Source organism: Eriocheir sinensis, chromosome 20, assembly GCF_024679095.1.
Source record: "Eriocheir sinensis breed Jianghai 21 chromosome 20, ASM2467909v1, whole genome shotgun sequence".
In the NCBI taxonomy this organism is placed as follows: Eukaryota; Metazoa; Arthropoda; class Malacostraca; order Decapoda; family Varunidae; genus Eriocheir; species Eriocheir sinensis.
The window spans coordinates 11082246-11109745 of NC_066528.1; the positions used below are offsets into that span (position 1 = coordinate 11082246).

Sequence of the window (27500 nt, forward strand, 5' to 3'; positions counted from 1 at the left end):
AAAATTAGACTGGGGGAGGAGGAAGAGGAGGAGGAGGAGGAGGAGGAGGAAGACCTTGCCAAGAAACAAGTATGGAACGTGACGCAGACAGGATATACGAGAGAGAGAGAGAGAGAGAGAGAGAGAGAGAGAGAGAGAGAGAGAGAGAGAGTAATTAATTTCATATCCATTACTTGTCAATCATTAGCATTTCAGGTACAAAATAATAATAATAATAATAATAATAATAATAATAATAATAATAATAATAATAATAAGAGTTACATAGAGTACATACAAACACATTACTTATTATTATTATTATTTTTATTATTATTGTTTTTATTTTATTTATGTCATCAGTAATTACTATGTTATCGATCTCATTCCATTTCTCTTCGTCACTTCAGAAATAAAAATAATAATGATAATAATAATAATAATAATAATAATAATAATAATAATAATAATAATAATAATAATAATAATAATAATGATAATTTTCTCAGGTAATTTCCTTAATTAAAATCGTTCTTACCTTTTCATGATCTAATTCTAATTTACTTTACCTGAATATTAATTAATTTTACCTTACCTTACCTTACCTGTATATGTGTAGTAGCATTAGTAGTAGTAGTAGTAGTAGTAGTAGTAGTAGTAGTGGTGGTAGTAGTAGAAGTGGTGGTAGTAGTAGTAGTTGTGGTAGTGATAGTAGTGGTAGTAGAAATAGTAGTAGTAGTAGTAGTAGTAGTAGTAGTAGTAGTAGTAGTAGTAGTGGTGGTGGTGGTGGTGGTGGTAGTACTCGTGTTGTTGTTGTTGCTGTTGTTGTTTTCGTAGTTAATATTTAAGTAAAAAAAATTGTGTGTATATATTTTTTCAATTAGCAAAAACAAACAAACAGACAAGAAGATAACAGAAGTCAGTGTTTGTGCGTGTGTTTGTGTGTTTGCAGTCACGGATTGATTGATGTTTAATGACAAACGGCCATCCTGGTTTTGTTCTTTCTCTTTTTTCTCTTTTTTTATGTGTCAAAGAGAAGGAAAATGAGAGCGTGAATCCTTCCTATAATTCTCCATTTATTTGAAAGATTAATGACACGTCCAGGAAATCATCACACTCTTCCTTTTTCTTTCTGCTCCGTGTGTGTGTGTGTGGGGGGGCTGTGTGTGTGTGTGAGGGGGTGAGATTCATCATGTTTTCTTTCGTTTAATCCGAGGGTTTTTTATTGTTTTTATGGCCGTTAATTAATTCCTCTTTCATTCCATTAAGTAATACATTTTCACGTCCGTGTTTTTCCGGCGGCCGGGCTCGCGACACACTTCATAATTAAGCTGACTAGTGTTGGTATTTTTTTCATGTATTTTTTCTTCAGTCAATTTTTTATCTCTAAGGAAATAATCATTTTCACCATTATTTGATTTTTCATTACAATATATCTCTATATATATATATATATATATATATATATATATATATATATATATATATATATATATATATATATATATATATATATATATATATATATATATATATATATATATATATATATATATATATATATATATATATATATATATATATATATATATATATATATATATATATATATATATATATATATATATATATATATATATATATATATATATATATATATATATATATATATATATATATATATATATATATATATATATATATATATATATATATATATATATATGTGTATATGTGTGCATTGTTGGAGGAGGAGGAGGAGGAGGAGGAGGAGGAGGAGAGGAAAGGAAGGGAGTGAGAGATAGGAGGTTAATGATTATTTTTTTAGGGTGATGGGAGGAGGAAAGGAAGGGACGGAAGGGGGAAATGTTTGGTTGTGTGTGTGTGTGTGTGTGTGTGTGTGTGTGTGTGTGTGTGTGTGTGTGCTTTGTTTGTTTGTTTGTTTGTTTGTTTGATGTTTTCCTTTCTCTTTATTTACTCAGACGATATTGTATTGTGTGTGTGTGTGTGTGTGTGTGTGTGTGTGTGTTATTATTATTATTATTATTATTATTATTATAGGAACGGAAATTAGAAAAAAATGGAAACTCACAGAAAACAAGACAAACAAACAAACAAGCAAACAATGAAGAAAGTAAAAAAAAGAGTAAGAAAGAAAGGAGTAAGTGGAGGAGGAGGAGGAGGAGGAGGAGGAGGAGGAGGAGGAAGAAGAAGAAATAGAGGTAGAAAAAGCGACATTCCCTTCCATTCCCTTCACTTCCCTTCACTTCTCTTCCCTTTCCCTTCCATTCCCTTCCCTTTCCCTTCCCCACCCATCCCTTCCCCCTTCCTTCCTTCCCCACTTCCTTCCCTTCCTCTTCCTTCCTTCCTTCCTTCCCACCCCATCCCTTCCCCCTTCCCTTAGCTCCTTCCCCAACGCACATACCTAACTTCCCTTCCCTTTCCCTTCACTCCTCTTCCCCTTCCCTTCCCCTTCCCTTCCCCACCCTTCCCTTCCCCCTTCCCTTAGCACATACCCAACTTCCCTTCCCTTTCCTTCCCTTCCTCACACCTGTTCCGTCCTTCCTCTCTTCCCTTCCTCTCGCAACCCCTTCCTTTCCTTCCTCTCCCTCTCCCCAATACCCATCACCAGACCCTTTTCCCATCCTTCCCCATCCTTCCTCTCCCACCCCCCAATACCCATCACCAGACCCCTCTCCCATCCTTCCCCATCCTTCCTTTCCTCTCCCCCTACCCCCTGCTTTCCCTATCCCTTCCCCACACACACCCTCTCTACCTATTTGTCGCTTACTTTCCATTCCCTTCCCTATTCAGCCTCTCCTCTATCCCTCCTTCCTTAGCTCTCTCCCATCCCCCCTCCTCCACTCCAGCGCCGCCCCAGCCCCATCTCCCCTTCCCATGCCCCCCAGTTCTGCCCCCCCCCAGCCCCCCAGCGCCCCCCAGCTCGCGGTCCCTTTCAGATGATTCGGGGCAGCATATGATCATTCGAGATTGCACAGTGGATAGCGGCTCCCTCACGCTGGACACGGAACTCGGAAGGATGTCTCACTGCGGGGCCTTTGTGCTCAACGACAGGTAGGTCCCCCCTCCCCCCCTGCCCCCCTCCCCTTCCCCTGCCCACACCTGACCCGTATTTCCTTTCCCTTCCCTTTCCTTTGTCCCATTCTGCTTCATACCCTTTCAATGTTCTTCTTTTTCTTCCTCTTCGTGTTAAATCTCAGGTAGGTTGTCTTCTCCTCCCCTCCCCTTCCCTGACCCTCACCTGCCCACACCTGACCCGTAACTACTCTCCCTTTCCCTTTCCGTTGTCCCATTCTGCTTCATATCCTTCCCATTTTCTTTTTCTTCCTCTTCGTGTTAAATCTCAGGTAGGTTGTCTTCTCCTCCCCTCCCCTTCCCTGAGCCTCACCTGCCTACACCTGACCCACAACTCCTTTCCCTTCCCTTTCCGTTGTCCCATTCTGCTTCATATCCTTCCCATTTTCTTTTTCTTCCTCTTCGTGTTAAATCTCAGGTAGGTTGTCTGTTCCCTTTTTCCCCATTCTCCTCCCCTTCCCTGAGCCTCACCTGCCCACACCTGACTCATAACTCCTCCCCCTTTCCCTTTCCGTTGTCCCATTCTGCTTCATATCCTTCCCATTTTCTTTTTCTTCCTCTTCGTGTTAAATCACAGGTAGGTTGTCTAATCCTTTTTTTTCCCCCTTCCTCCCCCCTTCCCTTCCCTCCCTTACCCCTCATCTTCCCCTTCCTCCTCCCTTCACCCATTCCACCTTCTCTTCTTCCCCTTCCCCTTCCCTTGAGTTTCCATTCTTTTCCTTTTTTTCCTTTTCCTTCGTGCTTAATTAGATGTAGTGTTTTTTTTCGTCTCCTCTTCCCCTACCTTTCCTCTTTTTTTCTTCCCTCCCTTTCCCTTTCCTCTCCCTTTCCACCTTTTTTTCCTTTTCCTAAGTTTCATTATTTTTCCTTTTCTTCCTTCCTTTCTTCCAATAAAAGCACAGGTAGGTTTTTTTCTTTTCCTCTTTTCCTTTTATCTTTTCTCCTCTCTCCCTTTGCCCTCTCATCTCTCTCTCTCTCTCTCTCTCTCTCTCTCTCTCTCTCTCTCTCTCTCTCTCTCTCTCTCTCTCTCTCTCTCTCTCTCCCTGGAATGCCAATAAGTGTGAGCTAATATCATGTTTTCTTTGAGTTTTTTGCTCCTAAATAAAAAAGAGATTGGAGAGACGCAGTACCATATATTTCTCTCCTCCTCCTCCTCCTCCTCCTCCTCCTCCTCCTCCTCCTCCTCCTCTCTTCCCTTTCCCATACCCGCTTCCTTCCTCTCCCAATTTCCTATTTCTGCTTTCCCTTCCCTTTCCATGCCTTTCCTTCCCTTCCCTTCCCATTCCACCCCTTCCATATCCCTACCATCTCTACCCGTCCCTTCCCTTGCCTTCCCCTTCCTCCCTTCCCCTTCCCTTCCCATTCCATCTCTACCCTTCCCTTCCCTTGCCTTCCCCTTCCCTTCCAATCCATCCCCTTCCCTCCCCGCCCTCTCCAACCGTCCCCTTCCTCCCCTCCCCTCCCCTCCCCTTCCCTCCCCTTCCCCATCTCGCCTTTGCCTAACAGAAAACAAAGACAGAAGGGCATAGAAAAGGCAAAAAAATAAAAGGACGTGGCCTCGTTTTCTTTTTTGGAGTTTCCCGTTTTCTTTACTTACGTTTGCCCTAACTTTTAACGCAGACTGACCTAGATTGGAAGGCGAGGAAAAAAAAGAATTAGTGAATGTGTAGTTGACGGGAATGGAACGTGAGAGATGATAGAGATAGTTATGGAGATTGTGTTTGTTATTTTTTTTCTTTTTTTTTTCATTAAATTGTTTGGGAGATTGATTTTTTTTTGTTTTTGTTCAGTTTTCTTGATTGTTTTCTTTATCGTATTCATTTTTTTCCTTGTTTTTTTTTCTTTTTGTTTTGTTTTGTTTTTATTTTTGTTTCATTAAATTGTTTTTGGGAGATTGATTTTTTTTGTTTGTTATTGTTTTGTTTTCTTGATTATGTTTTTCTTTATCGTATTCAATTTTTTTCCTTGTTCTTTTTGTTCTTGTTTGTTGTTTTCAGGCTTACTTTCATTTATTTGTATTTTTTTTCAATGTTTTCTTTTTCTTTGTTTACTTTCATTTATTTGTTTGTTTTTTCAGTGTTTTCTTTTTCTCTATTTATCTTTACTTTCTATATTTTCCATTTTTTATTTATTTTATTAGCATTTATTTGTATGTTTCTTATTCTCTTTATTAAACTGTTATCAATATCTTCTTTATCCACTTATTCGTTTCTTCAATCGTTCATTAATTAAGTTTATTGAGAATGTTGTTTTTATTATCATCTTTATTATAATCTCCAACTTTACTTTTTTGCCCGTTTTACTTATCCAACATCTTCGTGTGCCTTGGAATGCCAATTAGCAAAACCGTTTACCTGTCTACCTTATAGTGAAGAATGTCTCATTAGTGAAGAAATGATGGGAATGTTTTTATGAATGAATAGAATGTTATATTATTAAGGGAATGTTTTTAGTTAGAATGTGTAGAGGGAATGTTGAATTAGTGAATGGGGAAAAGATTAGTGGTGGTAAATAGTTAGTGTAAGTAAAATTGGTGAGAAAAATAGATTAGTGCAAGAAAAATAGAGAAAATATAGTGTTAGGAAATTGTATTACAGGAAATTATTAATGAATGGGAAGGAAATATACAAGAAATTAATTAGTTGAAGAAAAATATAGAGAAAAAAAAACTAGTAAAAAAAAATATGATGAAAAGAAAATCAAAATGTTGCAAATGAGAATTTTTTTTTATATAGAGAAAATATTAATATAAGAATAGGAATTAATAGAGAAATATGATTAATTAACAAGAATGTTTAGTAAAGAAAAAAAAAGGAAAATATTATGAATGGATGTAATGAGAGAGAGAGAGAGAGAGCATACTGGAATGATATTACTAGAGCTCGTTGTTGTTTGTTTGTTTGTTCGTTTGTCTGTTTGTCTTTGTAATTTTTTTCGTGTTCTTGTTCGTGAATGTTTTAATGTTCCTGTTGTTGTTGTTGTTGATGTTATTGATGTTGTTGTTGTCTTGGTGGTGATGGTGGTGATGGTGGTGGTGATGGTGGTGAGGGACTTCCCATCACTAATAATAATAATAATAATAATAATAATAATAATAATAATAATAATAATAATGATAATAATTCGTCATCTTCATTCACCTACCTCCCATTCTTCACCTCCTCCTCCTCCTCCTCCTCTTTATCTCATTCCCTCCCTTCGCTCCTCTCCCTCCCTCTTTATCTTTCTCCCTATCTCCCCTTTCTTCCCCTTCCTCCCTCCCTCTCTCCCTTTCTCCTCCATCTCAATCCATTTATCTCCCTGTCAACACATACACACACACACACACACACACACACACACACACACACACACACACACACACACACACATGGTCCCCTTCCTTCCCCTTTCTCATTTCCCCATCAACACATAACATCTCCTCCCCTTCCCCCTTCTTCCCCCTTCTCTTCTTCCCCTTCCCTTTCCTTCCCCTTTCATTCCTTTCCTTCCCCTCTTTTATCATTTGGCATTTCCTTCTTTTCTTTTCCATTCTTCTTTACTTCCCCTTCTCTTCCCCTTCTCTTCCCTTCCCCTTTCTTTTACTTCCCTCTCTTCATTCATCATTTGTCTTTTCTCTTATTTTCTTTTCCATTCTTTTCTTTATTTCCTTTCATTATTCTCATCATTGTCTTTCCCTTCTCTCTCTCTCTCTCTCTCTCTCTCTCTCTCTCTCTCTCTCTCTCTCTCTCTCTCTCTCTCTCTTCTCTTCTCTTTTTTATCTATCCCATTTTCTTTGAACGCAACCCATTTTCTTTCTCCCCTCCTTCCGTTTTCTGTTCCTTTCTCCTTTGTGTTTCTTAGTGTTTCAAGTGTTACAAATCCTCATAATCATCATCATCATCATCAAATATTAACCTTACCCTTCTCAACCTACCTCCCATTTTCTTCTTTCTTCCTCCCGTTTTCTTTCCTCCGTTTCTGCTTTGTGTTTCTCAGTGTTTCAAGTGTTACAGATCAAGGCAGAGGGCGGATCGTGGTGCGTGCGTGCGCCCTGGACAGCGGCACACTAACCACTGACACGGAAATTATACGGATGTCCCATTGTGGCGGCATCGTCTACAATGACAAGTAAGGGAGGACGGCAAGGGGCTCTGTTTGAAGGGGGACTAAAAGGGATTGAGGAGAGTAAATAATGGAGAGGTAAATAAAAGAGAATATAGGTTTGCAAGGGAACACATTAAAGGGGGAATTCAATTAGTTATGTAGGATTGATGAAGTGATAAGTCTGCAAAGGAAACTATTGTAAACGGGGAACTAAAAGAAATCAAGAAATAAATAAAAGAATAATTAATACAGTAACAAAGTATTTTAAAAGGAGGAATTAAATGAACTCTAGGAAGTTAAAAGTTAAAGGAAGGCTAAAACTAATATATTTGCAAGGGAAAATATTGTAGAGGGGGAACTAAAAGAAACTAAGAAAATAAATAAAAGAATAATTAATACAGTATGAGAAAACATTTTAAAAGGAGGAATTAAATGAACTCTAGAAAGTTAAAAGCTAAAGGAAAGCTAAAACTATATATTTGCAAGGGAAAATATTGTAGAGGGGGAACTAAAAGAAACTTAGAAAATAAATAAAAGAATAATTAATACAGTAAGAGAAAGCATTTTAAAAGGAGTAATTAAATGAACTCTAGGAAGATAAAAGCTAAAGGAAAACTAAAACTCATATATTTGCAAGGGAAAATATTGTAGAGGGGGAACTAAAAGAAACTAAGAAAATAAATAAAAGAATAATTAATACAGTAACAGAAAGCATTTTAAAAGGAGGAATTAAATGAACTCTAGAAAGTTAAAAGGTAAAGGAAAACTAAAACTCATATATTTGCAAGGGAAAATATTGTAAAGAGGGGACTTAAAGAAACTGAGGAAGACTTTAAAAGAGTAATTGGTGCTACAAGAGAAAGCATTTTGAAAGGAGGAATTAAATGAACTCTAGGAAGTTAAAAGCTAAAGGAAAACTAAAACTAATCTATTTGCAGTGAAAAATAACATTGTGAAATTGGAAAGCTAAAAGATATTAAAAAAAGGATTAATAAAGGAGGGAGAGCGAAGAAAAACACTTAGAAAGGAAACAAAAATAAGCTAAATAAGACACAAAAGAAATAGAACAAAATTGGAAACTAAAACAAATAAAAAAAAAAGGATAAAAGAGATGAAACAAACACAAATACGAGGAAGCACAATTCTAAAGAGGGAAAAGTAAAAAAAAATAGGAATGAAAAAAAAACACCCATATAATCACGAGGGAGGGAAAAAAGGGAAAAAAATGTAAGAGTAAGATTAGATCGCTCCTTTTGAGAATGTAATTTAAAAAAAGGAGACGAAAAAAGCAGGAGATGGAAAGATTATGTTGAACGCTTACATTGAAGATAGATAGATAGATAAAAAGATAGTCGTAGTAGTAGTAGTAGTAGTAGTAGTAGTAGTAGTAGTAGTAGTAGTAGTAGTAGTAGTAGTAGTAGTAGTAGTAGTAGTAGTAGTAGTAGTAGTAGTAGTAGTAGTAGTAGTAGTAGTAGTAGTCGTCGTCGTCGTAGTAGTAGTAGTAGTAGTACGGTAGTAGTAGTAGCAGCAGCAATAGTAGTAGTAGTAGTAGTAGTAGTAGTAGTAAGGAAACGTTCGCTGAAACAATACTGTTTCTTAAGCGTGAAAAAAAAGAGAAACGTTTGAACTCAAAATTGTGTTTAAAATGGGTGAAATAGGGTACGGCCAGGCAGGGGGGGGGGGCACGTTTGTTTGCCCTGTTGTTGTGTTTTTTTCCTTTTTTTTCTTTTTTTTTTCCTCCTCAGAACGTCAACTGGTTTTTTTTTCGGGATTTGTATAATTGAAGGATTTTTTTACCTGTATTTTTTTACCTGTATTTTTTCTGCTTTTTTCTTGATTTCCTTATTTTCTTTTTACTTCCTTGTGTTTTTTTCCTTTTTCCTTTTTTCATAATTTCTTGTTTTTTCATTTTCATTTTCAGAACGTCAACTGTTTTTTTTTCGGTCTTTGTATAATTGAAGGATATTTTACCTTTATTTTCTTACCTATATTTTTCTGCTTTTTTCTTAATTTCCTTATTTTCTTTTTGCTTCCTTATGTTTTTTTTCCTTTTTTTCCTTTTTTTATTTTCTTGTTTTTTCCTTTTTTTCCTTTTCAGAACGTCAACTGTTTTTCGTTCTTCTATAATTTCCCTTTTATTCTTGTTTTATTTTTCTTATTTTTCATTTTTCTTTCTAATTTCTCTTCCTTATATTTTCCTTGTTTTTCTTGTTTTGATTTTACTTCCTTTTTTTTGTTTTCTTATATTTTTCTTGTTTTTCTTTTTTCCCTTTTTCCTGCCTCTTCTTTTTCCTTCCTTTTATGTCCTGTCAGTTTATTTTTTCTTCTCCTTTTTTTGTTTGTTCGTTTTTGTTGTATATTGAGGCCAGTATTTCTTTTTTTCCCTTTTTTTTCCAATGTATAGCGTAGATTCTCCCCTTCTCTCTCTCTCTCTCTCTCTCTCTCTCTCTCTCTCTCTCTCTCTCTCTCTCTCTGGAACATTTTTTCTCTTCCTTTCTTGCTCCTTTTTTTTTTCCATTTCAAAGAGCCGATCAATTTTCTTTTTTTCCTCATTTATTTTCTTTTTCTTTCTTTTTATCTTTTCTTATTTTCTTTTTCCTCACAGGCTCAGAAACGATTGGACTTTTTTTTCTTTCCTTTTTTTCCTTCTTTTCTTTTTTTCCCTTTCAAAGAGTCGATCAGTTTTCCTTTTTCTAATTTTTTTTTTTTTTTTTATCTATAGGTTCAGAAACGATCGCTCACGGCTGAAAGAAAAAAGAAAATAAAGAAAAATAAAGAAAAAAAGAAATCCCTCAATATTCCATTCAACCGTGTGTGTGTGTGTGTGTGTGTGTGTGTGTGTGTGTGTGTGTGTGTGTGTGTGTGTGTGATGCTCATTATACGTTTGTCGGGGCGGAAGAGCGAGAGAAAAAAAAAAAAGATTGTTAAGAAAGATTTTTTATGATTCTTTTCACTAATATTTTTCCTCTTGCTTTTTTCTTGCTTTTCTTAATTTCTCTTTTAATATTGTTCCTTTTAAATGAGAAATATAGTGTCAGTGTAGTAATTTATTTTCCTTTTTTCTTTCTTTTTTTTGTGTGTGTAAAAGAGTAAAAAAGTTAATATAGATTTTTTTTTCTTGTTTACTCCTGTCAAAACAATAAAAACAAGAACTAGATTAAAACAGATATTCTTTCATTTATTTTTTTTCTTTGTTTCTTGTGCGAGAGAAAGAAAAAAAAATAAAGTAAACAAGGACAGGAATTTTGTCTTTTTTTTTTGTGTGTGTGTGTGAGAGAGAGAGAGAGAGAGAAGTAAATTAAGAAAGAGGAGATAAAGGTGTGAATAAAAATAAAGGAGTATATACATATTAAACAAAAAAAAGAAACAAACAAAATCTTCAATCCTCCATTTTCTTTGTTTATTTTCCTTCTGTTCTCTTTTCCTGTAACTATTTTTTTCCCTTTTTTTGTCTTTTTGTTCATTTTATTCCTTCTCTGTTTTTTTGTTTTCCTTTTCTTTTTTCATCCATTTCCTTCTTTTTCTTTTTTCCTCATTTTTTCTTTCCTTTTTTTCTTTTTTTCCTTTTCCTTTTTTTTTATTCTGTTCGTTAAAAGCCGAAACCGACCCTTTTATTTCTCTCATTTCCGTTAAGTGTTAAAAAAAATACTATTACTCTCTCTCTCTCTCTCTCTCTCTCTCTCTCTCTCTCTCTCTCTCTCTCTCTCTCTCTCTAATTTTGTATCCCATTTCAATTTCACATTCCATTTTCTATTACTGTTATTGGTCTCCTCCTCCTCCTCCTCCTCCTCCTCCTCCTCTCATCTTCCCATATTCCCTTCTTCCTTCATCTCCAACATATTCACCTTCCTCCTCCTCCTCCTCCTCCTCCTCCTCCTCCTCCTCCTCCTCCTCCTGTGCCTCGTGATTCTGCATGTTTTTTTCTTCTTATTGCATCTTGTTGTTGTTGTTGTTGTTGTTGTTGTTGTTGTTGTTGTTGTTGTTGCATGATGATAATGATGATTTGCATGATAGATTTAAGCACACACACACACACACACACACACACACACACACACACACACACACACACACACATACACACAAACACACAAACAAACAAACAAGTCCCTCTCCAAAAAATAAAATAGACCAAAAAAACTAAATTAAAAACCTAAAATATAAATAAAAACAAACATAAAAGAAGAGAAAGAAAAATATACCCCTAAAAAAGACCCTAAAAATAAATATACAAAAAAAGAGGAAAAAAAAGACAATCAATATAAAAAAATAAATATATATTAAATAAAAACTTTAAAAAAAACGAATCTTAAAATATACCATAAAAAATAATGAAAACTAAAAAAAAAAGACAATTATAATAAAAGTGAAAGTAAATCCGGGCGACAGGTGAGCCAGACGAGGCGAGGCGAAGGTAATTAACGGTGTTCGGCCAGGTAATTATGCCCCCCTCCCCCCTCCCCCCCCCCCTCCGCTGGCTTAATGAGGCCTAATGTATCGTCACCTTTTATTATCTTCACTAATTCATAATATTCGTTCGTTCGTTCGTTCGTTCGCGGCTTTTGTTCTCGCTTCGTCTTTTTCCTGACCTGTGATTTATCTTTTTACCTGTGACTTCTTTTCCCTAATTTTCCCTTATGTCTTTTTCCTTAATTATCTTGTCTTTTTTTTCTCACATTATTTCTTTTTTTCCTATTTTTCCTTCCTTTATAATCTCTATCTCTATCTCCTTCCCTAATTTTCCCTAATGTCTTTTTCCTTAATTATCTTGTCTTTTTTTTCTCACATTATTTCTTTTTTTCCTATTTTTCCTTCCTTTATAATCTCTATCTCCTTCCCTAATTTTTCCTAATGTCTTTTTCCTTAATTATCTTGTCTTTTTTTTCTCTCATTATTTCTTTTTTTTTTCAATTTTTCCTTCCTTTATAATCTCTACCTTTATTTCCTTCCCTAATTTTCCCTTATGTCTTTTTCCTTAATTATCTTGTCTTTTTTTTTCTTTATCATTACTTTTTTTCCTTCTATTTTTGCTTCCTTTATAATCTCTTTTTTTCCCTAATTTTCCCTAATGTCTTTTTCCTTAATTGTCTTGTGCACCTTTCTGCTTTTTTTTCTCAATCATTACTTCTTTTCCTTCTATTTATAATCTCTCCTAATTTTCTTAATTATCTTTTGTCCCTTTCTGCTTTTTTTTCTCAATCATTACTTCTTTTCCTTCTATTTTTCCTTCCTTTATAATCTCTACCTCTATCTCCTTCAATAATTTTCCCTAATGTCTTTTTCCTTAATTATCTTGTATTCCTTTCTACTTTTTTTCTCAATCATTACTTCTTCTTTTCCTTCTTCTATTTTTGCTTCTTTTATATTCTCTATCTCTATCTCCTTCTACGTTTTTTTTCCTTTATTTTTTTCTTTTATCTACTAATATATATTCTTTTTTTTTTCTTTCCTTGTTTTCTTTTACTTACCGTTTTTTTCGTTTTCGTTTTCCTCATTTATTTTCCTTTTTTTCATTCTTTTTATCTTTTCTTACTCATAATTTTTTCCTCTATAGGTTCAGAAACGGTTGGACTTTTTTCCTTTTCTTGTTCCTCCTTTTCTTTTTTTTCCCTCTCAAAGAGTCGATCAGTTTTCTATCTTTTTCTCATTTACTTCTTGTTTTCTTTTTCTTTTCTTTTTATCTATAGGGTCTTTACTTCTATAATTTTCGGTGTTTTTCCTTTCTTGTTTTCTTTTCCTCACCGTTTTTTTCATTTTTCGTTTTTCCAGTTTTCCTTTTTCTTCTTTTTCTTCTTTTTGTCCAGTTTTTACTGTACTTCTATCATTTTCTGTGTTTTTCCTTCCTTTTTCTTGTACTTTCCGTTTTTTTCATTTTTCCTGTTTTCCTTTTTCTTCCCCTTTAATCTTTTTTTCCAGTTTTTACTTTGCTTCTATAATTTTCAGTGTTTTTCCTTCCCTTTTCTTGGTTTCTTGTTTTCTTTTACTTACCGTTTTTTTCCTTTTTCCTTTTTCCTGTAATTTTTTTTCCCCGTTTTTACTTTGCTTCTATAATTTTCAGTGTTTTTCCTTCCATTTTCTTGTTACCTTGTTTTCTTTTACTTACCGTTTTTTCATTTTTCATTTTTCCTGTAATCTTTTTTTCCCCGTTTTTACTTCTTTCATTTTCAGTGTTTTTCCTTTTCCCTTTTCTTGTTTTCTTTTACTTACCGTTTTTTCATTTTTCATTTTTCCTGTAATTTTTTTTCATCGTTTTTACTTTACTTCTATCATTTTCACTTTTTCCCCTCCCTTTCTCTTGTTACCTGTGGCTAATTAATTAACAACTCACTAATCACTCACCTCCACCTTTTAAATGCTTCTAACACACCTGTCACTAACACAGAACCTCAAATAATTATACCTATCTGCGGCGTTGCTCATAATTGGACTCATTAACACCTGTGATCCCCGTGTAGTTAATTAACCTGTGACGTACCTGTTCTGTGCCGCGCCTCGGACTCACTAATTGCCTCACACCTGAAAATTATGAGTTGGTTAATTAGAGACCGCAGACAGGTAAGAAGTCATTAGTGAGTCACCTGGATAATTTTTGGTTAGCTATCTATTCAATTATGTTTGTTATTATTATTATTATTATTATTATTATTATTATTATTATTATTATTATTATTGTTGTTATTATTATTACTTTTTTTGTACTTTTTTTTATCTCAGTTATTGTACGTGTCGGTTTTTCATTTCATTTCCCGTTTTTTATTTTTCATTTTTTATAATTATTTTTTTTCGTTCTTTTTCATTTTTCATTTCCCAATTTTCCATTTTTTATTTTTTTATAATTATTTTTTTTCGTTCTCAATTTTTCATTTTTCATTTCCCAATTTTTCATTTTCATTTTTTTTAATTCATTTTCCGTATCTTTTTGTTTTGTTCCACCCATTGTTTTCTTTAATTGTTTGTTTGTTTGTTTGTTTGTTTAATTTATTTCGTGTTCCTTTGTCCCGCGCATCGAATCTTTCTTTTTTTTCTTCTTTTTTTTAACTCATTTTTTGTATGTCTTTGTTTTGTTCCACCCATTGTTTTCTTTAATTGTTTGTTTGTTTGTTTGTTTGTTTAATCTATTTCGTGTTCCTTTGTCCCGCGCATCGAATCTTTCCTTTTTTTTACCCCAATTTCGTCTTTGTATGTATTTGTTTTATTTGTTTTTATTGTTTGTTATTTTTTTTGATCTCCCTGCTGCTGATGATGACGCTGATGATGCTGTCTTGTTCTTGTTGTTGTTGTTGTTGTTGTTGTATTATCACTGTTGCTGTATGCTGCTTTGAGTGTTGTTGTTGCTGATGGTGGTGATGATGATATTTTGTTTTTCTTGTTTTGGCTTTGTTTTGTTTGTTATTTTCTTTTTTTTCTTTCTTTCAATATCCTGTTTTTTTCTTTTCTTTTACTCCTTTTTTCCTTCTTTCACTCGCCGTTATCTCAGTGCATTTTCTTCCTCTTCTTCTTTTTCTTTTTCTCTCTCTTTGGTTCGTGTGAATTACTTAAATCTTCCCCTTTTTTCTGTTTTATTCCTTTTTTTTCCTTTCATTTCTTTCTCCGTTTTTTCTTTCTATTTCCCTTCGTTTCCTTCGTTTGTTAATTAAATTGTTTCTAAATATCTCACTAATTAATTAATATCCTTAATTTCTGCTAAATATATCTTCCTTTTTTCCTTTCATTTCTTTCTCCGTTTTTTCTTTCTTTTTTCCCTTTGTGTCCTTCGTTTGTTAATTAAGTTGCTTCTAAATATCTCACTAATTAATTAATATCCTTAATTTCTGCTAAATATATCTTCCTTTTTTCCTTTCATTTCTTTCTCTGTTTTTTTCTTTCTTTCTTCCTTTGTGTCCTTCGTTTGTTAATTAAATTTCTTCTAAATATCTCACTAACTAATTGATATCCTTCTGCTTAATATATCTTCCTTTTTTCCTTTCATTTCTTTTTCTGTTGTTTTCTTTCTTTCTCCCTTCGTTTCCTTCGTCTGTTAATTAAACTGCTTCTAAATATCTCACTAACTAATTAATATCCTTCTGCTTAATATCTTTCTTTATATCTCTCTGTTTCTTTGCTAAATCGCCAACTCGCTAATATCTTCCTCGTTTGTTAATTAAATTGCTTCTAAATATCTCACTAACTAATTAATATCCTTCTGCTTAATATCTTCATTGCTATCTCTCTGTTTCTTTGGTAAATCGCCAACTCGGTAATATCTCCTTCGTTAATATCTTAGTATCTTTTGCTTCTCTGCTGAATCGATCTCATTAATATTTTTTTCCTATTTCTTTTGTTTGATATCTTCAGTTAGGATCCATTATTTCTCTGCTAAATCGATCTTATTCATATTTTTTTCCTATTTCTTTTGTTTGATATCTTCAGTTAGGATCCATTATTTCTCTGCTAAATCGATCTTATTCATATTTTTTTCCTATTTCTTTTGTTTAATATCTTCAGTTAGGATCTATTATTTCTCTGCTAAATCGATCTCATTAATGTTTTTTTCCTATTTCTTTGTTCAATATCTTCAGTTAGTATTTTTGTTTCTCTGCTAAATCGACCTCTTTCATATATTTTTTTTCCTATTTCTTTGTTCAATATCTTCAATTAGTATCTTTTGTTTCTCTGCTAAATCGACCTCATTGATATGTTTCCTCTACTTCTTTTGTTCAGTATCCTCTAAGTCTTTCACCTAGAGGCCCTTCACCAATATCTTCTAAGTCTTCCCCTGGAGGCCCTTCGCTAATATTAATTCTAATCTTCTCTAATCCATTCTTAAGTCCTTTCCCTACATTCAAAGCCTCCCTGTTTTAAGCCAAGATTATGTTAACGTATCTCCCATAGACGAAGAAAGGCCAACAACACCTGACCTTCCTCTTCACTTAGGTCTAAATCAACGGGGGTAGAAACCATTTAACCATTCTCTAACCCATTCTCTAAGTTCTTTCGCTACGTTCAAAGCTTCCCTGTTAAGATTAACCCAACAACACCTGACGTTCCTCTTCACTTAGGTCTAAATCAACGGGTCTCTTTCGGTTTCTTTGTACAGAGGGAAGTAGAAACCATTTAACCATTCTCTAACCCATTCTCTAAGTCCTTTCGCTACATTCAAAGCCTCCCTGTTAAGCTTAAGAAAAGATCATGTTAAAATATCTCCCCTTGACGAAGAACAGGCAACACCCCCTAATACCTTCCTCCCCAGGCCTCTGTCAATGGCTTTCTTTCGGTTTCTTTGTACAGGGGGAAGTAAAGACCGTTTTCTTGCCTCCCTCAGCGTGTTTACAGGTTCTCTTTTTGCTCTCTAACGATAACAATGATTTAAATACATGAATAGAAGTGTTTTTATTTTATGTTGTTTTTTTGTGAGCGAGTTTCTTTGAGTCACCGATTAAAAGAGAGGTTACGTTTTCTTTCCCTCCCTCATTTAGTACTTTTTTTTTCCCCTTCCCTTCCCTTCCCACTCTTTCCCCTCATCTTCTTAAAACTAGGTAACAGACTCCTCCTCCTCCCCCTCCTCCTCCTCCTCCTCCTCCTCCTCCTCCTCCTCCTCCTCCTCCTCCTCCTCCTTCTTCTTCTCCAGGTGACTAACGCCCCCCTCCCCCCCCACAGGTACGTGAAGGGGTGTCTGCAGAGTTGCGATGACTACGAGGGGTGCAATGCCGCCCCCCCCTCCCTCCTTTCCCCCTCCTCCCCCTCCCCCACCCTCGCCGCCGCCCTCCTCTCCCTCCTCCTCCTCCATCGTGGGTCATAGCAGCCACCCCTCCTCCTCCTCCTTTCTTCTTCCTCCTCTTCTTTATATTTGTCTTCCTCTTCTTTGTCCTCTTCTTTTACTTCTTTTTCTTCGATTCTCTTCTCTCCTCTTCCTCTTCTTTCTCCTTCCCCCTCCTCCTCCTCCTCCTCCTCCTCTTCCTCGTCTTTTTCTTCTTCTTCCTGTTTCTCTTCAATCGTGGGCTGCATCATTCTCTTTCCTTCCTCTTCCTCCTCCTCCTCCTCCTCCTCCTCCTCCTCCTCGTCGTCTGCCAGGGATGGATTCGGTGCTCTACAAGACTGGCTGACTGGTTGACTGTGCTGGTTGAGTGGCCACTGGTTCGATGTTCAACTGACTAACTGGCTGACTGGTTGACTGGCTAACTGGCTGACTGAGTGGTTGCCTAGTTAGCTGGTTGCTGGTTCGATTCTCAACTGGCTAACTGACTGTCTTGGTAAATGGCTGAGTGACTGGGTAACTGGTTCAATATTTATCTGGTTGATTGGCTGACTGGTTGGTTGACTAATTAAGTGGTTACCGGCTCGATTCTTAACTGGTGAACTGGCTGTCTTGGTAACTGGTTGACTGGCTAAGTGATTGGTAAACTGGTTGAATATTTACCTGGCTGACTGGCTGTTTGGTGATTCGCTAAACAGAAGATTGGATGGTTGAAATGAAGTGGTAGATTATATGGCTGAAGGAGGTGGTAGATTGGTAGTTGGGTGTTGGTCTGACGGGTCGAGGAGCAAAGTGGTTCAGAGACTGGTTAGCAAGGAGACTGGCTGGCTCATTGATTGGCTGACTGGCTGAAGAGTGACGAAGAGGACCCCAGTTCGAAATTTTGGATTCGCTACCCACGACAGAGAGCAAGATAGAGAGCGAAAAGAAAAGATGAGAAAGCAAGTGGAATAGGAAAGAATGAGAACAAGAAAAAGGGACAAAATAAAAGATAAAAAAGAACAAAAACAAGATAAAAGACAAGAAAAAAAGATGAAAAGTGGAAAAAGAAAGAACGATAACAAAAAAAGGGACAAATAAAAGAAAAAAAGAACAAGAACAAAAACATAAGATAAAAACAAGTGAAATAAGAAAGAACGAAAACGAGAAAAAGGGGAAGAAAACAAGATAAGAAAAACAAGAAAGGACAAGAAAGAAAAGTAAAGAAAACATAAGAGATAAGAAAGTAATTGCAATAAGAAAGAAGAAAAACGAGAAAAGTAACGAAAATATAAGAAAAAAAACAAGTGAAATAAGAAGAAAAAAAACGAGAAACCGAACAAAAACAAAAAATAAGAAAACAAAGTTAAATAAAAAAGAAGGAAAATAAAGGAAATGTAATGTTTGAAGATACTTAGAAGAGGAAAAAGAAACAGGAAAAAGAGAGAGAAATGTCAGATCATAGAAGAGAGGAAGCAAAGAAGAAAAGAAGAAAAATATACAGGAAAAAATACTTAAAAAATCATATATAGAAAAAACAAGAAAAAAAACGAGAAATATCAAACCAATGTATTAATTTGAGTAGCTTTTTGAGTAACGGGCTTTTGTTTCACATTTGTTTCATTTTTTTATGCCCCTGAACTGACTCTGCTGTAAAAAAAAAAAAGAACAATTAAACAAACGTACATATTATTGATTCACAAACACGAACAAACAGACAGACAAACAGAAAGGAAGACATAGGCGCTGGTTCACACGTGTTTGCTTAATGATTTGGCAACTTTTTTTAACAGTATTCTAATGAACCAATGCTAAACAAATTAAACGAACAATTAAACAAAGGTATATTGATTCACAAACACGAACAAACAGACAAACAAGCAGAAAGGAAGACATAGGCGCTGGTTCACACGTGTTTGCTTAATTAATGATTTGGCAACTTTTTTTACTGTATTCAAATGAGCCAATCAGCATCGCCGGTCCTGCCGCTTCCTGCCCGCCGAATTCGTGTTCAAGGGATTCGAATTTCAGTGTTTTTCAGATTGTAACGGTTTTTTTAAGCTCGATTGTGAACGTTTATTTTCAAAGTATTTCATTGTGTAACGTGTTTTCATTTTAAAGGGATTCGAATTTCATAGCTGTTTCAGATTGTAACGTTTTTTTAGTTCGAATTTTAACGTTTATTTACAAAGTATTTCGTAGTGTAACATGTTTTCAATTTAAAGGGATTCGAATTTCATAGTTTTTTCAGATTGTAACTTTTTTTTTTAGTTCGAAATTTAACGTTTATTTTCTAAATATTTCATAGTGTGACATGTTTTCGTTATTTCGGATTTTAACCTTTATTCACAATGTAGTTTAGATTTTAACTTAAACTCTTTGGGTATTTCAAATTGTAGCGTTTATTTTTAATGTATTTCAAATTGTAACGTTTTTTTCGTAAAGTATTTCAAGTTGTAGCGTTTATTCTTAATGTACTTCAAATTGTAACGTTTTTTTCGTAAAGTATTTCAAATTGTAACGTTTTTTTCGTAAAGTATTTCAAATTGTAGCGTTTATTCTTAATGTATTTCAAATTGTAACGTTTTTTTTTCGTAAAGTATTTCAAATTGTAGCATTTATTCTTAATGTATTTTAAATTGTAACGTTTTTTTCGTAATGTATTTCAAATTGTAACGTTTTTTCCGTAAAGTATTTCAAATTATAGCGGTTATTCTTAATGTTTTCAAATTGTAACGTTTTTTCCGTAAAGTATTTCAAATTGAATCGTTTTGTATTAGTTTTAGTTGTAACATTTTTAAGCAATACTGGAAAAAAAAAAGTAAAAAATGTAAGCGCTGAAAAATGGGAAATAATTGAACGAAAACAAATTTGAAAAGATGAGAATTGAAACTTAGAAAAATTTTAATAAACTTTAAAACATGAAAAAAAATAACACTGAAGAAAAAAAAAGTGATGATAAAAACGAGACGAGAAAGAAAGATAGATAATACAGTTCTTTCTTTTATAACGAAGAAGCAACAGAGGAAAAGAAATATATATAAAAAACAGCTTAGAAAATGAGAAACTATAAAAAAAGTGAAAAAAAAAAATAAGGGACACTGCAAAGAAGATGGCGTATATTTATAAAGAAGAAAAATCATTGTAGAAGTGTTTGGTTTAGAAATTATAAAGAAAATCACTAAATAGAAATATAAGAAATCATGTAAAAAAGTGAATAAAAAAATGGTTCATGTTAACTTATATATATGTATTGCATAATAAGAGAGAGAGAGAGAGAGAGAGAGAAATCGTAACACTGTTGGCAGCGGTGGGATACAGAGAGAGAGATCGTAACACTGGTGGCAGCAGTGGGATACAGAGAGAGATCGTAACACTGGTGGCAGCGGTGGGATACAGAGAGAGAGAGAGAGAGTCTAGTGTAGCAGGTAAGAAAGGTGTTATACAGGTGACTTAATTAACATCACTTTCCCTTTCTTCTTTCCTTCCACCCCTCCCCCCCTTTCTTTTTCCTTCCTCTTTCCTCTTTCCCTTTTTTTCCTCCTTTTCTCTTCCCTCCCTCCCTCACCTTCTCTTCTCCAAACCCTTCATCTTTCCTTTCCTCCATTTTTTATCTTCTTTTTCCTCCAACTCTCCCCTTCATCTTTCCTTCCCCTTCTTTCCTCCTCTTTTACCGCCCTCTCCTTACCTTCTTTTTCCTCCTCCTCCTCCTCTTTACTCCTTTTCCTCCCTCTCCTTTCCTTCTCTCCTCTTTCCTCTTTTACCTCCCTCTCCTTACCTTCTTTTTCCTCCCTCTGTTATCTCCCCTTTCCTCCTCCTCTTTCTCTTTCCTCCTTCCCTTCCTTACCTACCTCCATTTCCCTTCCTCTTTGTCCCTGAATTTCCTCCCCATCCTATTACCTTCCCTTTTCTCCCTACCATAATACCTCTTTCTTTACCTCCCCTTTCTTCCTCCCTCTCCCTCCCTCCCTCCCTTCTTCCCTCTCTCTTTCCTCCTACCTCCCCTTCCTTGTCTTCCTTCCCCTTTCCCTTCCCCCTCTCCTCTTCCTTTCTCCTTTATTCCTTCCTTCTCTTCTCTTCCTCCCCTCCTTGTCTTCCTTACCCTCCTCCTCCTCCTCCTCCTCCTCCTCCTCCTCCTCCTCCTCCTCCTCCTCCTCTTCCTGTCCTTGCAACACAAACGGGTTAGCCAAGGATCTGATATTGTGTTGATAACCTTGGCAACACTGTAATATTATTGTAACACTATCTGTAGCGACTCTAGCAACAACACAAGTCTGGTAACACTGGTAACTTTTGACTTGTAGATATTGGTAACATTTAGTAATGGATTTTGGTAGCATTTATAGGGACATCATTTATTTGGACTTTGTAACACTCGTCTTTGCCAACACAACAAGCAACACAAAATTGGTAATACTGTAAAAGAGGTTATAATAAGCTTCTGGTAACACTGATTAACTCTGGTTCACATTATTGGTAACACTTCACCAGCATCATTATTTTAACATGGCAACACTTTCTGGCAACTCAACAATCTACACAAAATTGGTAATACTGTAAAAGAGATTATAATGAACTTCTGGTAACACTGATTAACACTGGCTCACATTATTGGTAACACTTTTCCAGGATCATTATTTTAACATGGCAACACTTTCTGGCAACTCAACAATCTACACAAAATTGGCAATACTGTAAATTAACTTGTATAGCTTTTGGCAACAGTTAGTAACATTGCAACACATTTTGGTAACATTTTTAGGCACACAATTTATTCTAACATGGCAACACTTATTAGCAATATTAAGACTGCAACACAAATTGGTAATACAATAGATGAAGTTATGACAAGCTCTTGGTAACACTGATTAACTCTTGCCTCACAATATTGGTAACACTTTTAGGACATTATTTCAACATGGCAACACTCGTCCTTAAGAACTTAAGAACAACAACAAGAGTAACACAAATTTCGCAGTATTGTAACACTGGTAACACTGATTAACATTGATTCACATCCTTGGAAACACTTTTAGAACATCAGTATTTCAACATGGCAATACTTTTAGCAACACAACAACACAAAACATCAACAACAGCAACACAATTTTTGGTATTACTATAATCTTTAACTTGTAGCCTTTTTATATAACAATTGCTACTATTTACACGCTTGCTTGGTAACACTAGAACAACAATACGCAACACTAGCCAACACAAGAACAACACATCTTTGGTAACACTGTAGCTCTTGACATCTAGGCATTGACAACACTTTAGCAACATCAAACCGCTTCCCTGGTAACACTGGAAACATTAACATGCAACACAAGAGCAACACATCTTTGGTAACACTGCAGCTCTTGACTCCTAGGCATTGGCAACACTTAGTAACATCAACACTTCTCTCTGGTAACACTGGAAACATTAACAAGCAACACTGCAACACAAGAGCAACATATCTTTGATAACACTGTAGCTCTTGACTCCTAGGCATTAGCAACACTTAGTAACATCAACACTTTTCTCTGGTAACACTGAAAACATGATCAGGTAACACTGCAACACTCACAGCAACATAACGTAGGTAGCATTGCGACATTTGACTCGTAGCTTTTTGGTAACACTAGGCAACCATTTAAACGCATCCTTGGCAACACTGGGACATTTAAACATCATTGCAACAGTTGTCATTCGCAACACAAATTTGGTAACACTGCAACACTTGACTTATCGCTTCTGGTAACATTTGGCAAGGTGGACAAACATATCTGGCAACACTGAGACATTTAAACACCATTGCAACACTCGTCATTCGCAACACAAATTTGGTAACACTGCAACACTTGACTTATCGCTTCTGGTAACATTTGGCAAGGTGGACACACAAATCTGGCAACACTGAGACATTTAAGCAACATTGCAACACACCGTCATTCGCAACACAACAGCAACACAAACTTGGTAACACTGCAACATTTGACTTATCGCTTCTGGTAACATTTGGCAAGGTGGACACACACTTATGGCAACACTGGAACATGAAGACACATTGCAACACTACTTTTTGGCAACACTGCAACATATGTAACATAAGCAACATTAGAACAACAAAACTACATCACAACACTCATTTCACGCAACATTTTAACACATAATACTTACCAATACACATCTGGCAACACTAGAAATACATATGGCAACACTGCAACATTTGTAACACACTAGAACAACAAAAAATATTACAACACTCATTTCTTGCAACATTTTAACACAGAACACACATAAAAAAACACATCTGGCAACACTGCAAACTCACGCAACACAAAAACGTACACTTGGCAACACTGCGGCGCAACACAAGACAGTCGACCAATCAGAAGCCTTCCTGCAATCTTTTTCTTTTTTTCTTTTTTTCTTCTGCTTTTCGTCTTTATTCACTTCGCCTCCTCCTCTTCTTTCTTTGTTCCTCTTCTTCTCCTTCGTGTTCTTTTATCTTGTTTTTTCTTCTATTCCTTCTTCGTCTTCATTTTCTTCTTCTTTTCTTCTTTTTCTTCTTCATCTTTGTCTTCTTCTTCCTCTTCTTTCTCCTGTTCTTGTTTTACTATTACTACTATTACTTCTTTTCTTCTTCTTCTTCTTCTTCTTTTTTTTTTCTTCTTCTTCTTCTTCTTCTTCTTCTTTTCTTCCTTGTCTTCCCGTTTTCGTTTGCTCTCTGTCTGTTTACTGGGGATAATAAACAACAGAGAGACAAAACGTGACGAACGAACGAACACACACACACACACACACACACACACACACACACACACACACACACACACACACACACACACACACACACACACAAACACATGCCGCATACCGCATTCTAATTTAGTTGTTTTGTTTTGTTTTTTTCATTTTCTATTTCGTTTTCAATTTTCTCTTCCTCTTTATTTTATCACTTTCTCTATTCAATGTTTTCACTTTTTATTATTTTTTTTCTTTTTATTCATTTTCACGTTTTATCTTCCTCTTTTTCACTCCGTTGTTTTTTTTACCATAATCTTTTTTTTTTTACTTTTCTCGTTTTCTTTTTCTCACATTCTATTCGTTTGTTTTCCTTTCCTTTCTTTTCCTTTCCTTTCGTTTTCTTTCTTTAGCTTCCATTGTTGTTGTATTTCTTTCATTTCCTCTTTTCTTCCCGTTGTTTTCTCTCATTCTTTCTTTTTCCTGTTTTTCTTCTCTTTTTTATTCCTCTCATTGTTTTCTTTACTTTTTCTATCTCTTTCGTGCGACCGCCAAAGAACAACAGAAATAAAAGAACAGAAGAGAAAGGAGAAAAGACGCACGATAGAAAGAGAAAGGAGGAGAAGGGAAAAGAAAAAAAAGAAAAGACGAACGATAGAAAGAGAGAAGAGGAGGGAAAAAGAAGGGACGGAGAGGAAAGGGAGAGGAGGCACGGTAGATAGAGAAAGGAGGAGAAGGGAAGAGAAAATAAAAAAATAAAAGACGAACGGTAGAGAGAGAGAAGAGGAGAGAAAAAAGAGGGGACGGAGAGGAAAGGGAAAGGAAGGGGAGGGGAAGGGATGGGGCGATGGAGTTACGTAAAAAAAATAGTCCAATGTTTGTATTTAATTTCTTTTTATTCATTTATTTTCCACTTCACCGCGCGGACCTGTATGTACTACCCCCCCCCTCCTCCTCCTCCTCCTCCTCCTCCTCCTCCTCCTCCTCCTCCTCCTCCTCCTCCTCCTCCTCCTCCTCCTCCTCCTCTCAATTCCCTTTCATCCGCATTGGACTTGAGCGCCCTCAATAGAAGTACCGTTAACAGAGAAAGTACCGTTGAAAGTAGTACCGCTGACAGGAAGTACCGTTAACTCAGTACCGTTAATAGAGAAAGTACCGTTGAAAGTAGTTCCGCTGACAGAGGAAGTACCGTTCACTCAGTACCGTTAAGAGAAAGTACCGTTGAAAGTAGTACCGTTAACAGAGAAGGACCGTTGAAAGTAGCACCGTTAACAGAGAAAGTACCTTAACTCAGTACCGTTAACAGAGAAAGTACCGTTGACAGTAGTACCGCTGACAGAGGAAGTACCGTTAACTCAGTACCGTTAACAGAGAAAGTACCGTTGAAAGTACAGCTAACGTTACTTTTTTACATAATTCACTGTTTTACTTTTCAATCACTACTTTTTAACTGACTTTTCTTTCCTACTTTTTATGATATGTTACTTAAGACTTCCCTTTCTTACTTTCCTTTGGTGTGGTTACTTACTTATCTCACACAATCTTCACACACAAACACACAAACACACATATTTCAGACCCGCCGTTAGCTAGTTAGTCAGTTCTCATAGTCTTCATCCTTACTTCCCTACCGTTTCCAGTTAGCCCGAATCGAGTCAGCCCAAGCAATATAGTGTTTTCGCTCTTAAGTAGCAATATATATCAGTAGCATCACCTTAGGCTTCGTTGGCTCGATTCGCGAAAACTGAAGACTCGCGTAGAAGTGCGATTCGCGTAATCCGAATTCGCGAACCTTGAATTTTTGGGTCTGAAAGCGTCGATTTTTAGGGGGGCTGTACCCACCTGCTTCACCAGTACCCATTTAGGGGGCTACAGCTCACCCTAGTAACACACACACACACACACACACACACACACACACACACCGCTTGACTTTACTATACTTTCTAACTGTTCCAGGGAGGCAAACACACACACACACACACACACACACACACACACACACACACACACACAAACGCAAAAACAAAAAAGTGACCAAAAAGTAGTTCGTAAAATCAAACACACACACACACACACACACACACACACACACACACACACAAACGCAAAAACAAAAAAGTGACCAAAAAGTAGTTCGTAAAATCAAACACACACACACACACACACACACACACACACACACACACACACACACACACACACACACACATATAATCCACCACGTAGTTTAGTTAATTGATTTCTCTCTCGCATATTTGACCCATCATTAATTAACCTGTTTGAGAAAAAGGTATCTAGTGACTTCCTTGCATAATAACGTTAATGAATTTCTCCACAGGTAGTTAGACCCCTTACCCTGTCTTGCCAACCTCACCTGTACATACACCTGGTGGCCTCCTTTACCTGCGTCACCTTAGCTCATTAAGGTACATAGAAATACATAGATTCACAAGCTCACCTGGTCTATGTATTAAAATTATCGGTTATATTAGAAGTAGTTTTATTGAAGTTTGTGAGTTGATTATATAATGAAGTAAATGATAATAAAGGGAGTATACAAATATATCTATAAATACATATATATATTATAATACAAGTACTATATATATACATAATATACCTAGAGTGTAAGTAAGCATTGCATATATATAAAGGGCATACATAATAATTCTCACGATATATTTTTACTTTGAAAATAAAATAAGGTCCCGCAAGGCTGGTGGTTTTATTACGAGGTTTTATTTATACCTATTTTTATTTTTGTTATTGTTGTTGTTGGTGGTGGTGGCAGTGGTGATGGTGGTGGTAATTTAGATGTTGTTGTTGTTGCTGTTGTTAGATTTATTGTTGTTGTTGTCGACGGTGGTGCTGGTGCTGGTATATGGGTCAGCGAGAGAGAGAGAGAGAGAGAGAGATTTAAGGTGACCCCATTATCTCTCACTTTCTTTAATCTTCATCTTCCACTCTCTTTACTTTATCTTATTTTCTTTCATTTCTTTCTTTCTTTTCATTCATTCATTTCATTTATTCCTTTTCACCTTTGCGACGATATTCTCAAGTGTGTGTGTGTGTGTGTGTGTGTGTGTGTGTGTGTGTGTGTGTGTGTTCTTAGTAAATATAACCTGTTTACATTTGTTGTGAGAGAGTAAATTTAGTGAGAGAGAGAGAGAGAGAGAGAGAGAGAATTTATGATGCTACTAATGGGAAAGGAGGAGGAGGAGGCGGAGGAGAAGGAGGAGGACGAAGTGGTGAGAGAAGAAAGAAGAGGAAGAAGAAAAGTTGGGAGGGAATCACATAATTACTTCCTCTCTCTCTCTCTCTCTCTCTCTCTCTCTCTCTCTCTCTCTCTCTCTCTCTCTATTAAGGCGTTTGAGCTTTTTATATATGTTTGTTTGTTTGTTTGTTCGTTCGTGTGTTCGTTCAGTCACAGGTTAATTGGTTTCTTGGTTCAGGTGAAACGGGGGAGGAGGAGGAGGAAGAGGGGGAGGAGGAGGAGGAAGAAGAGGAGAAAGAGGAGGAGGAGGATATATAAAGAGTTCAGTGAAGGCTTAGGATTAGAGAGAGAGAGAGAGAGAGAGAGAGAGAGAGAAGGAATTTATGAGAGAAATTGTGAGAATTTTTTGGATGAAACGAGAGAGATGAGATGCTGAGAGAGAGAGAGAGAGAGAGAGAGAGAGAGAGAGAGAGAGAGAGAGAGAGAGAGAGAGAGAGAGAGAGAGAGAGAGAGAGAGAGAGAGAGAGAGAGAGAGAGAGAGAGAGAGAGAGAGAGAGAGAGCATAAGAGGTAGTCATTTTCTCTGGATTTTTCGAGGATTTACGGAAATATCAAATGATTTATTTCATCTCCCTCTCTTGAAATATTTGTATTATTATTATTATTATTATTAGTTGTA

The 27500-nt window shown here is 35.9% G+C and overlaps 1 protein-coding gene and 1 long non-coding RNA gene across 2 annotated transcripts in view; both read left to right on the forward strand.

Moving 5' to 3' along the window:
• The window catches only part of LOC127001060 (putative transcriptional regulator cudA), a 78899-nt gene that overhangs the window by 44548 nt on the left and 6851 nt on the right, over positions 1-27500 (forward strand). Inside the window, exon 3 of the mRNA XM_050865229.1 lies at positions 7071-7185. Within this exon, the coding sequence (XP_050721186.1) occupies positions 7071-7185 (115 nt within the window). The remainder of the gene's footprint in view (positions 1-7070; positions 7186-27500) is intronic.
• Positions 20243-25822, forward strand: LOC127001175 (uncharacterized). Its single transcript, XR_007754848.1, has 2 exons — positions 20243-22630; positions 22752-25822. It is a non-coding gene; the product is annotated as an uncharacterized LOC127001175 (long non-coding RNA).